This window comes from Hyposmocoma kahamanoa, unplaced genomic scaffold (genome assembly GCF_003589595.1).
Source record: "Hyposmocoma kahamanoa isolate Upper Pololo Valley unplaced genomic scaffold, ASM358959v1 93, whole genome shotgun sequence".
NCBI lineage: Eukaryota > Metazoa > Arthropoda > Insecta > Lepidoptera > Cosmopterigidae > Hyposmocoma > Hyposmocoma kahamanoa.
The window spans coordinates 21,040,099-21,053,068 of NW_020654810.1; the positions used below are offsets into that span (position 1 = coordinate 21,040,099).

Consider the following 12,970-nt stretch of genomic DNA (forward strand, 5'->3'; position numbering starts at 1 on the left):
CAACTAGTTATAAATTAATTTCTGAACGGATGCTACGTGGAAAAGTTTTGGAAAATATTCATAGGCCCGAGAAAACGTTTCCTGTATTTTTTCGTTACACGAACCACAGCCACAGTTTTTGATTTTATTTACTTTCAGAAAGATACCTATTTAATCTTGACACTCACAATATCCATTTTTCCACCTACCTTCTGTTTTGTTCGGGTGGCAGGACACTCCAATCTACTTCATACATTGGATATGCCATGATGATAGCAAAATAGTCCAAGAGCACGCTACAAATCCAACAGAAAATACATTTCACACCACTGTAACAGCATACGACATTGCCAACTGTGTGTTATCAGTGTCACTAATGCTTTATCAGGTGCAGGCAGGTACTCCTCAAATATCCAGTAATTACGTATCTCTTATCAAAGGTACCAGTTATCACTAAAAAAGGACAGCAACACAGGCATTCTCATAATCTTTATTATATCAATATTATAGCATGTACAAAACAATGGGTCGATCACAAGTCACATCATTATCTTATTAGGAATACTCATTATTATTCACGTCTGTTTAAGCCGCGAATGATAGACGCTTCGACGACGGCGGCGGCGGCGTCTCGGGCCGCTTTATAAGTTGTCTTCGTGGTTGCGCGGCGGTCGCTCCACGTTGTTTCTCTTTATGCAGTCCACCAACCATCTGATGCCTTCATCCACTCCATCTCTAAAACAATGCAAACATAAACACTGTTTATTACGTCGTTAGTTGTCACAGCGGTATTAGCAATGGCATGCTTTAACGAGTACATAAACATATTGATTGATGACAGATGTGTTGAGTTAAACATTGTGCTCAACATTTATTTAGTTGCAACAACTTATTATTATACGCACAAACTAGTGTTCTTGACTGTAGTGTACACACATTTGTTTACTCAACACTCATGCAGTGTGATAAAATATTAAGGAAGTCAATATATGTATACATGTATACTTACCATAAAAATAAGCCTGTGTGAACAGTATTTTGCTTACAACTTTATTATTGACCTTATTTTACGAGACGCGGGTAGTTGATGGATTGTACAACAGCATGATTTCCTCAAATAAAAGAGTTCGACTTTGTGGAACTTGATTGGGAACACTAGCTTTTTTTACTCGACAACCACATCAATTACCTGCTCTCAAACTAGATAATTGCCAGCTCAGATTACAAAACATATACTCGTAGATTGCCAGTATCATAGATCAGTAATTCAAGCGGACTGCTAATGCTAATTTGCTAATCTCCATACTACGAAAAAGGTTAAAATTCTAGATGGCGCTGGTTAATAGCCTGGGAAGTATTTTGGTTTATATTATGTAAATAGCCGTAGATATCAAGTTATTCCTCTTGAACATGAAATATATGAAGTTAGATTTTTTCCTAGTAATATTATTCAATTATTTTTTAATATATCAAGTGATGGAACGAACAAGTCGTGCGCCTGATGGTAAGCTACACGCCTGTCCATAACAATAATAATTGCAGTGCCACTCAGAGCTTTAAAAAGCAAAGATCTGAAGGGCACTGTCACTGCCCCCGTTACCCCGAGACATATTAGTAGCAGTAGAGCTCCTTGTGAAAGAGTTCGTCCAGGGTAGTACTGCCACCTATAACTATTTCTGCCGCCAAGCAGTAATATCATTAGCATTACTGTGTTCCGGTTTTGAAGGGTAAGGGTACCTGTGAAATTACAGGCACATGGGACTTGTCAATTTATGTCTCAAGGTGACGGGCGCAGTGGCAGTGCCCCTCAAATCTTTGCGATTTAAAGCTCTAAGTGGCACTGCAACTGTTATGGACAGGCGTATCTTCAGGCTTACCATCAGGCGCACGACTTGTTCGTCCCGTCACTTGATATTATTAAAAAAAAGTTGACAAGTCCCATGTGCTTGTAATTTCACCAGCACCCTTACCACAGACATGTCTGTGATCCTTACCTTCCAAACCCGGAACACAGTAATGCTCACATTACTGCTTGGCGGCAGAAATAGGTTACAAGGAGTTCTACTTCTATTAAATATTGATCACGCGCATTGACTTATCATGCGCTACATTGTCTCAACTTTGCAAATATGCGTGTCAATAGATGGTCATTGTGTGTCACCAAACTAATTTATAAATTAACGCTTCATAATATGGATAGATGGCGATACACCAAAATAAAATAGCCGGCACCAACCTTAAATATGTGTGCAATAAGCGCCATCTAGTTGATTTATTAGTTATCACTAACAATTAAGAGTAGTTTGATAAATTGCAGCTTGTCAATGTAAAACAGTCGTACAAAAATATTATTTGGTACTTGTCGCGACATCTGGTGTGCAAATTGATACTAAATACCCGACCACGCTGTCTAGTATCGCGATTAGCAGTCTTCTTGAGTTATTGGTATAATATGGTAGTGCTATTTGCTAATAGCACCAAACCGATGAAAGTAACAAATAGAATCAAATATCCAAAACATCTGACAAATTCAGATACCTTCAATTCATTAATTGGCACAATTGGTTACCGATCGGAACTTCATCATCTGGCACTGACAATGCTAGCTACTGGGTTACTGAAGTTGTGCAACTAAATAACATGTACAAATATTAGTTATTTGAAAATAAGACATTGTCATAAAGTAATAATATGTTATTTTTGTGCAATATGTTGTGTGTTAAATATAAACAATTTCTTTTTTCAATATGGAGCAAAAAGACCTTTGCAGGGTTACCATATTTATATTATATTATATTATTAAACTATTTAGAATTTAAATAGTTTAATAATATAATATATTTTATATATACATATATATATATATATATATATACACATATAATTTTACTTTTACTTGTTGTTAATAATATTTTTTAGTTGTATTGCGAAAGGGGATAAATAAAAAAAGAAATTTCGCAGAAATACATTAATAGTGAATGGTATTATTATGATGTTATAATGATCACCTTCTGTATTTTTATTTTACAGTTGGCCCACCAGTATCAAAACCAATCCGTGAAGTATAGAAGCATTATTTTTCAAGATGAAGAACATTTTTATTATATATCGAGTTCTTAGGTTTTTATTATACTTTTTTACATTTCATGAATCTTCTAGTGATCAGATTCGAGGGAGTTTAGCTAAATTAAAGAATAATGTGGACGTTCCCTTCTACAAATCCCGGGATTTCTCGGAACTGATTATATTTGGATATGCTTATTATTTATTGAAATTTGAATACATTGACGACAAATTATTATCTCCTATTCAGTATTTGCTACAAATTATTGTCTCAACAAATAATAATATTATAGTTGTGTTTCTATAGGTACTTTAATATATTAGTAATATTTTAGCCATTTAAAAAATAAACATGACATACCTTGTATTTTGGAATGTTAAGGAAATATAGTAAAAAAAAGGGTATTAGTCGCATAAGAAAACGTTCATACTTTACGTAAATTAACTCCCTTAATCACTGACCACTGATCATAACTTATATCATACTTAGTTAGGACAGCGTCAGGCACGGTATGCTGAAGGCGCTGGTTCGAATCCAGCCGATCCAAGGAATTTTTCATAGTGTTCGATCTTTGCATGAATAATATTATAACAAACTAGTGGAGTAATTTCACAAAAAAATAATTGAACATGATGGCAGTAAAACATCATGATATTCAATAAACTTAATATTACAATTATTATAGTGGCATCTCTGGCCAACCGTTTGGTAGCTGTAAAGGTATCTAGCTGAGTGAAGAAAAACTTTCTCTTCTTTTTTTTAAATGATTAAACATTGTAACATGCTTTTTTTAGACACTTTTCACTTTTTAGTTTTAAACTTAAAAAATCGTTTAGAAAAACGTTTAAGTGCATAGATTTTTTATGTTAAAAAAAGCTTGCAACATTGTGTTGATAGCAAAAAGCAAGAGTAGACCACTAAAGGTTTTAAGTTAAGTAAGTTTATTTGTGAAACATGAGTTTTATTTTTATTTATAAAATTATTATTCACATTGACAAATTAATTTGTTTATGGAACATAAATGGTGGGACTTGAAACTTAGGCATGTTGTAAAAAATTAAATTGTTGATTATCGAACTGAGCAATGCTTACTTATTTTAAAAAGCAAAAATTTTTAAATACTTTTTGTTTAAACGTACACCTCTAGTGTAAACATAACGAAAATTTAGTTAACTATCAATAGATTTAGTTGATAGTTAATATTTATTTACTGCAACCAGTAGTTGCTTGTAAGGTTGCACCCTTTGCACTACGAAATGTCATTCCACTCCTTCTTGAAAAAAAAAAAGTAATAGCTGTTCTTTGAAAGTCTGTTAAAGTATTAACATATTTAGTATAATTTCAACAAATGAATCACCCAGTAAGTGCAGAAGTCGCCATAAGCATGATGTCCCTTGCACCAATGAGATGCGCATTTTGGTTAAAAATAGGCTTCACTGTGTGAACTCCCATACAGTCAGGAATGTCTTGTTTGTTTGCTAGCACCAACAAAGGTACACCGGACAGGTGTTCTGATGCTATCATCCTGTCTGAAACATTACATAGCAAGAATCGACATTAAGCAAACTAGCTGATATGAAAACTGTTCGCTTTACTATTTCAGAAAGTAACTCTGTTTTGAAAAGTAACTAATGATTTTTGCGTACTCACCAAATGTTTCTTTTGATTCTGATATTCTTTCTCTATCTGAAGAATCAACTATGTATATCACAGCATGGCATTCTGCATAGTACTGCAAACAATATAGGGTTAAAGCAATACCATAGTTATAAACATAAAAGTACACAGTTACTATGAAAAAATAAGTGTCACATTGAATGTGATAGGTACAGACAAGAGCACATCAAGCTTGACACTTAGTACTTTGGGCCGTTCTTATCGTAAGTGACTTGGATTTAATTCTTAAGTGTCAAGCTTGACATGCTCTTGACCCTGTACTTGTATTGCATGAGTAAGCTTGGAATATGGTGATGTAAACTTGTTACAAATACTTTTTTTAGATATATTGACACAAATCAATCTAAATGAAATATAAAAAATATCTTAAAGCTGTAAAGTAATCCAGGTACTTTGTCCCAGAGAGATTGTAGCTCCTGTTGCCCACCAAGGTCCCAGAAGTTTAACCGAACGCCGTCGACATCTATTTTTCCTATGTTCAATCCAACTGTAGTCGTGATCCTACTAGGGTTCATAGCCTTATATTTCTTTGTGAACTTTGTTTTTGTAGCCTCCAAATATGTCTAAAACATATAATAACACTTAACAAACGTGGCCAGTACACAACTATAACAAGAACTTCTGAAAACAAACTCTTTACCGTCTTCCCAGCATTATCTAGCCCCAAAATTAAAACACAATACTCGTCTTTTTGAACTAGATATTTATAAAAGCCATGTAATAGAGTGTACATTTTAATACATTGTTTTTTAAACTTTAATTGTGCCAAACAAATCGTAACAAGTTTTTACAAAAACATCATCATCATCATTTTGTACAAACGTCAAAACTGTCAAATTGTGTTGCGCTTTTTTGCAGAATACGAAGAATTGATAATGTTATTCTTTCTCACCTTTTCAAGAAGTTAGAATATATGCTCTAGTTAGAATTTATGAGTTGCCTCAAATAAAATGAAAGCGTTTCGTTTTAGGCGTTTAGTTTTCATGGTATTGGGTCATAGAAAATTCTTGTTTTTCAGAAAAATAAACAATAACTTTTTCGGTGTTGTCTACTGTCTAGTCATTTAAAATTTCGTTTTACTCTAAAATCGCTGGTCTACGTCCTTAGTTTCCTCCTGTGTTAATATAGAGAAGTGGCTGGTTGAAATTGACGTACCTGTACCAAACCAAGCCTCTGTGCAGGGGGTCTACTCTCGATCTCCGTCCGTAAACAATTACTGTCAAATAAGTAATATTCAATAAAATTAAAAGACAAGTATTCAGTATGAAGCTTCATTTGCATTACGCGTCTTTTCATTTGGTCAAGTGTTGTTTATTTTAGTATTATAAGATGTCGGACGGAGATCGAGAGTAGACCCCCAGGCTTGGTTTGAAGAAGCTTCATTTCATCATTTTTGAGTTACGACAGTATTTGGTTTCATGACGTGTGTTTAGTATTTTTTCATTATTTCTTTTTTTTTATTCAGCTGCGCGTATCATTTTTTCAGTGTTACGACTGTCTGGTCAATGCTGCTATCAGATAAATAAATATCCCAGGGAACGTACAGAGACATTCCAAATGTGGGTCCATAGAAGAATGATGTAGATGTAAATCTCAGGAACTCAGAAAGTCACAGTGTACATATACACATAGAGTTACCAATTAATAAGTGATACGACTAGATGGACAGAAATCACGTAGACGCAAGAAGCTTATATCATTTCTTGCGTAGACGAGACAACCAAGGCTGGTTTTCTCGTCTGTGACAAGAACGAAAGATTTTTGCAAACCGTAAATCACATATCTGGGTCATTTGCTTAGATACGACAGAAAAGTCGCTCGTTCAACGAAAGCTGGTCTTAAAAAAGGTCGTAGCTGCGGAACATATTGCGTTCAGTCATAGCGGTGTTTTGTAGAAAAGGCATACGCGACATTTCGTAGATTTTTCTTAATACTTGCGTCACGTTTTAGAATTCAATTTTGGTTTTAATTAAGTTTAAGTTTTAAAATTGAATTTTGAAAAGTGGACGTAAATATTTTTTAACAGTTGTAAGAACATAAAACATGCTGTACTGAAAAATCCACAAAATGTTGCTTACGCTCTTTCCACAAAATACCCACGATATGAAATTGGTTGGACTGTGAAATGAGAGTGAACTAATTAGTGAGGCACTTTATGAAGAAGTCGGCAAGGCAGACAACACTAATAATAATTACAGATCTACTTAAATGCTCAATCAACTATTATTACCACATTTGAAAAAAATGTTCTTAATCAGCTGTGTGTCCTGTCTCATATGTCTCATAGACATTATTTCTGTAAAAACGTGCAATATAATATACAACATTATGTTTAAAACATGGTCGCTCAATACTGGATGCTGATGTAGAGTGGATGAAACATAATTATGTTTTACGAAATTTTCTCGTTCCTGTTGAGGCTTCCCCGTTTCTGTAGTGTAGGCGACAATGGAATCCTGAAGATGATTGCAAATAGAATGGACTCGGCTATCCTCACCTTCTTGCATGTAATAAAATAGTTATATTGCTGCATTTTCAATTATTTTACTAACATAATTTTAAGTATCTCTGTTACTAACTATGAATTAATTGATCTGAAATTAAAGGATTTTTTTTGTTTATTCATATATGGAAAGACTCACATGATGCTGTAATTGCATTTCGTGACCTTTCTAAGGCATTTGATTGTGTGCATCATGACACACATCGATCGTCTTAAATCATATTTGAGTGATAGGGTCCAGAAGATCAGTATCAACAGTATGAGATCATTACGGTCCTTCAAGGTCCATTCTGGGTCCATTTTTAATTAGTTAATTACTTTTAATTAATTCCATAGCCACATGGAAGGTTTAGAGCAAGAGATAGTATTGTTTGCTGATCGAGGAAGCACGATTACTTATTTGAAGTTAAACGGTACGACGATGTGAACTATTTCAAAGGTAGTAGACTGGTTTGTGGTTAATAAATAACTTGCTTCTTGATGAGGAAAAAAACAAATGTGTCAAATTTACATTGCCTAGCGTTAGACAGTCGGTCACAGACGTTGTTTATACAGTTATTTTGTAGTACAATTTTTGTGTATTAGGATCATATTAGGACGACAAGAATCAATGGTAGTGGGCAACATTGTTCTTTCTAGTTGTTTCTCAATATGTTATATGATATAAATGTTGTGTGTTAAATGCGAAAATAATTATATTTATAAAAAGCAACAACTAGAGTTTCTAACTTGTTCGTCTCAAGTTAATCTGCTACAGCAAACGAATAGTAGAGGTTTCCATTTAACGATTTCAAATGTAATTTGCTCACTCGCGAAATTACGATTTTTTGTTAATGTATTTATATTATATATATATTATACGCTTAATGTATTTATTTATCAAGAAAAAACCAACACCGTTAAATAAGGTACTTTAAATAGGATGTAGACTAAGGGTAAGGCTAATGACAGATTTCCCTGGTTTATTTATCATAAAAAAATTAAATTAAATGTAAATTATGTAGAATTTAATAAAAAGTTCTTGATGCGAGCTCCCAAACTATCTTATCCGGCCCTGACTAAAAAGTTTGAGCAAAGTGTGGCAAAGTTACTTTTCACCACTACAAATTGTGTTATTTGCCTAAAATATTGTCAATTTTAGGCCACATAGGCTAACCGCTCGCGCGAATTACAGTTATTACTGGGAATAAAATCGCAGGGAAATGCGTTAAATGCGGCAAAAATGTCTTTAATTTTGTGTTTTTTTGGCCGTCAATCAGTATTCTTTTTTTTGTTACTGGCACTTCGCGGTTTGCGTTTGTGCCACTGCAAAACGGGGAAACGAAAAACAATGGAAAGGAAAATAATTTGGAAGAAGGGATCTGGGAAGAACACAGTAGTATACAAATGCTGTATACGTTTAATAATGTAAAATAAAACAAAATTAAAAAATAAATAAATACAAAAATCCACTATCACTGCTTCCATTTATTTTGAAAATTTACTTACACATAGGAAGAGATAATTTTTTAGGAAAGTTTTCAAATGTGACATTAAGAATTTGAATAGTGAATTTAATGATATTCTATATCATAAAATATAAAACGTGGAAGTGCCCAAAATATTGTTTTGATATTATTTAAATAAAAATAGTGTTGTTAAAATAATAATAATAATATTATTTTGTTTATTAAAATAATTAGATATAATGTTGTGCTTATATTAATTATCGAAGGTTATACTTTATACGTTCAAGTAAGGTACGAAAGTGCTAATTGAAAAAAAAGCACTAGAAAAAATGAGTCCTATTAATGAACATAAGAAATCGCCATCATCAACAGGAACAACTACAGATTATAATTTTTTTGAAGAATACGAAACGCCTCGAAAAGTCAACATTACTGTAATGCTGAAAGGTCAAAATCCGATCCAACAAGATTTATTATTTTTTGCATACTTTGACGGTCAAATTATGGCAGAAGAGAAATGGCAACATGAATTAGAAATAGATTTGCCTATATTTTTAAATTTAAAAGATTATGGTCACAAATATCTGATTGCAGAAACACCGTTACTTTTTATAGTTCGTGCCCTCACAGGGTCTAAGGCTGGAAAAGATCCCGATCCATTAGCACACGTAGACAATAAGGCCGGGGGAGCGCTGGATTTACTTCCTTTACTGATTGGAGAAGATGAGATTTACATTAAAGTACGATTAATTTCTGTAGAAACTGGAGACTGGTACCATGGCTTGAAAGTAGTTGTCCATGCAGAAACCATTGGACAATTAGACCACATTTACTATCCATTAATAATTACTATGATTTCTGCGCATTGTTTGCCTAACGTTAAAGATGGTACATTTTATGTTGGAGCCATTGGTTTAGATATCCTGGAGGAACCTGTTACCGTTAACTTTGGCTTAGCGTTAAGTCACCGAGATGCAAAAAAGACAGTTTGGGCTGCTGTCAGTACGGCAGGAGTAATGGCTAATAGCGCGTACAATGCACCAGACGAAGATAAATTTGTGCCTTACGATCTTAATCCTCAAGATTTGCCCCAATGCAATTCTGTATACTGGAATGCTGTTAAACGTATTCTTATCACTGACCAGAGTGCATTTCGAAAGAGATTGTTACGTCACTTTCCAGTTGAAATTGCTGGTGTGCCGAGGATCGGTAAAATCGATGTAAGAGGGCGTTATACGGCTTTGGTTGATGTTGGAGTACTTTTAGAACCAGGCCAGGATAGTTTAATATCTTGTGCCAAGCTTAAATATTACTCTGCATTACCTCTCGGCGAAGGTACAGGACCGCTGTTAGTGTTGCCTCCCAGTAGTACCAAAAATAGTGCGCGTGATCGCGATCCTGCTTCTGCTTTTGTTGTCGATGAAAGAGGTCATAATGCGTATGTTGTGGTGCAATTCAATTTAATGGAACCTGTAATACCTAAACAAAGATTGTACAGTCTATTTGAAACTATAGGATTTCCTGCACCCGAGGGACCGCGTCGAGCACACGAAAGCACATTGCACATGGAACCTCTGCCTGAAGACCCTTTAGTCGACGCGAGAAAGATAAGATTGGAAGAAGGAGCATTGGCCGTCCACAAGGAACTAAGCGGCATGACTTGTACAGGTGCAGTATCTATGAACCAAGGCATTAAACGCACGGCTGCAAACAAACTCATGATGCGAATTCGAACAATGTTAAAACAATTTGCACCAGGTGAGTGCTCATACCTTGATTGGCAAGATACTGTTACCAGACAGCATGCAACGGCACGACGCGCAGTCACAGCTTCGTTCGCGCCTCAACCACCTCAACCACGAATGACACAGCCGTATGCCGCTGCTAGGTGCCGAATGGCTTCCGATACTAGGATTGCAGAATATCACATTTCTCATAATTTAGAAGTTTCTCCTGAACACCCTAGACCTTTACTGTCCAAAGCATTAAGATGTCTAGAACAAAGATACGATTCAGATGCCAAGAAATATATAGTCCAAGGTCTGAGTTCTCTAGTTATGAATAAATATTTGCTGTGGATGTACGGAGGTATAGAATACGACAAAGGGGAAGAAGCTTTAGAAAGAGCAATAGCAGCTTTACAAATTGCTTGCAAAGGAGAGCACTCCGATGGTACTTCGAATGCGATTGCATTTGCAGCATTACACACTGTTCTTCATTATGGTAATAGACCTTATGGCGCATTTGTGGCAGCTAAGAGAATGAGAAAATCATATGAGTTGCAGAAAGAGTGGCCTAAATTTCTTAAACGTTGGCTCGAAAGTAGTGGAGAAGAAGAAATATACTGGGTACCAAGTGTTATAAGATCCGATAACCCTATGTTGATAGCTGCCGCTTTTTTTCTTTGTTTGCGATGCTATAAATTAAGTGAACAAATATTGCAATGCATGGAAAACGGCTGTGCTACTCTTGGCTCCAGGTTCCACTTGGAGACCATTATATTTCCAGATCTGTATTATTTACGAGCTGTGTCATTTTTAATGAGGAATCAAGTAGACCAGGCGAAGAATATTATCGCAGCTGGAATAAAAAAATTAGGACCTTGTGCTATGTTGACACAAATTCACGCAACTTGCTTGAAGGTGGAAAGAGGATGGGACGCCGAGTGCGAACATGCACTAATAAATGCTGATCGATTCGGGGCCGAGATTCCTCCTGCGCTTCTGCTTCAGTCTGCAATGAGTCATCTAAAGAAGAATCCGGATATTGCTTTGCAAAGAGCAGCTCGTGCTCATAGGCTGGCTCCGAGTGCTCACACTGCGTTTACTATTGGACTGTGCTATGCTAGGATGGGTGATTACAACTTGTCGGAGCGATGGTTCGCAGTATCAGTGAAAGTGGAGCCGCTGCTGGCTGACGGGTGGGCGATGCTGGCGGTGCTGGCAATGCGGCAACGCGATGTGGACAAAGCACGTGCCATGTTGCGTACCGCGCATCAGGCCGGTCCTCTCAGCGACGACGTCAAATTCCAAGTCTCAAAAATGATGTCCATCATTAAAATCGAGACCTTATCTGACTCAATGTTGAAGAATTTATGTTTGTGTGATTATCTTATCGATAAATTAGAAGCTTAGTTAGCGAGGCTATTCTACTCACTCTTTACCTGTCTTTGTATTTATCTAAGTACTAGCTTATTTTTAATTCTGTCTCTACGTAAATTTAATAAACAGCATGATAAATTCTGATTGTTTTTTTTATGAAAGAAACAGTAAAGTGAAAGTAATGTCGCATTGCGACAAGTAAAATCTTGGGCGTAGGCGCAACGTAGACAAGCAACTGAAATAGAAGTGTCACTGTGCTATTCTCGTAACATTCAAGAGCTCTTCCCTCTCAAAGTTAAGCATGTGTATACGTTACAAATGGGTTAGATTATTATAACAACACCCACAGCAGATATGCACATATATATGTATGTCCACTATCCTTATCTTTTGATAAAAGGTTCAATGCCTGTACAGCACTGTTTATAAATCGCCACGTCAATTGCTTCAATCATTTTATTTTTTACAAATTACCGCGCTAAGACGTCTTCGGTCCGCCTAAATGTCGATGTTTAATTCCGGGCTGTGACTTCGTTTCGTTCACCGCTGCATCATTCGCACGACTCACGGGTTGCCGTGCGCGCGACGTACACAAACATTCTCTGAAGTGGAACAACCGGGCCTTTGTTTTGGGGCAGGTTTCATACAAAATCCGATATGTGAACATAATAATCTACAATGGCGCTCTCAACGAATTGCTGGAAGTATCTTGTGCTAACCTTTAACGTACTATTCGCAGTGAGTATCTATTTCATAAGTTTTAAAATATTAGCACATGCAAACCTCGTTCGTACTTAAATTCCCGTTAGTGAACAATGAACCAGTGGTTTTTTTGTGTGTACAAATTTGAAGTTCCTCTTGATAATGATTCAGTTTTTGTTAGCAGAAGAGTGAATTGCTCATTACGTTTAATGATACTATATTTGATTTGCTGTCACGCTTGCCATTAGTCGCTCTACAAGACTCACTCATCGTCTTTTTCTAACGTACTATTTGGCAACTCAAGTGTGGCGCTAGTAGTTATCACACATGATCACGTTTTAGCTTTTACGCGGATAGTTCCAAAATTCGCCGTTTACTCCGTTAACTTGGCACTGAAGTTGAGAGACCCACTATATCGTTGTATGAAAATGAAAGAGTTCCTACTTTGTCACTTGGTTGGGTAATACAATAATAGTTGACGATGAGTTGCGGTTGT

General features: G+C 35.8%; 3 protein-coding genes across 6 annotated transcripts in view; 2 read left to right on the plus strand and 1 right to left on the minus strand.

Moving 5' to 3' along the window:
* Positions 1-455: 455 nt before the first annotated feature.
* LOC113237500 (ADP-ribosylation factor-related protein 1) lies at positions 456-5,485 on the minus strand. The gene is made up of 5 exons (XM_026473997.1): positions 5,361-5,485; positions 5,113-5,283; positions 4,694-4,775; positions 4,401-4,572; positions 456-714 (listed from the first exon to the last, which is right to left on the minus strand). The coding sequence occupies exons 1-5, from the start codon at positions 5,451-5,453 to the stop codon at positions 621-623; spliced, it is 612 nt and encodes a 203-aa protein (XP_026329782.1). The 5' UTR covers positions 5,454-5,485; the 3' UTR covers positions 456-620.
* Positions 5,486-8,819: 3,334 nt separating this feature from the next.
* Positions 8,820-11,881, plus strand: LOC113237328. Its single transcript, XM_026473742.1, has one exon. The coding sequence runs from the start codon at positions 9,001-9,003 to the stop codon at positions 11,803-11,805; it is 2,805 nt and encodes a 934-aa protein (XP_026329527.1). The 5' UTR covers positions 8,820-9,000; the 3' UTR covers positions 11,806-11,881.
* A 335-nt stretch (positions 11,882-12,216) lies between these two features.
* The window catches only part of LOC113237430 (23 kDa integral membrane protein-like), a 55,339-nt gene continuing 54,585 nt past the window's right edge, over positions 12,217-12,970 (plus strand). For all 4 annotated transcript variants that reach the window (XM_026473888.1, XM_026473890.1, XM_026473886.1 and 1 more), the window contains exon 1: positions 12,217-12,510. In XM_026473888.1, the coding sequence (XP_026329673.1) occupies positions 12,451-12,510 (60 nt within the window). In that variant the 5' untranslated portion in view covers positions 12,217-12,450. The remainder of the gene's footprint in view (positions 12,511-12,970) is intronic.

Bases quoted from the DNA above. Each gene is read 5' to 3' on its own strand.
- LOC113237500 (XM_026473997.1), bottom strand. From the start codon at position 5,453: ATGTACACTCTATTACATGGCTTTTATAAATATCTAGTTCAAAAAGAC. The intron at 5,284-5,360 runs GTAAAGAGTTTG...TATATGTTTTAG, and splicing joins TAGATAATGCTGGGAAGACG to ACATATTTGGAGGCTACAAA. The intron at 4,776-5,112 runs GTACCTGGATTA...TATTGTTTGCAG, and splicing joins TACAATCTCTCTGGGACAAA to TACTATGCAGAATGCCATGC.
- LOC113237328 (XM_026473742.1), top strand. From the start codon at position 9,001: ATGAGTCCTATTAATGAACATAAGAAATCGCCATCATCAACAGGAACA.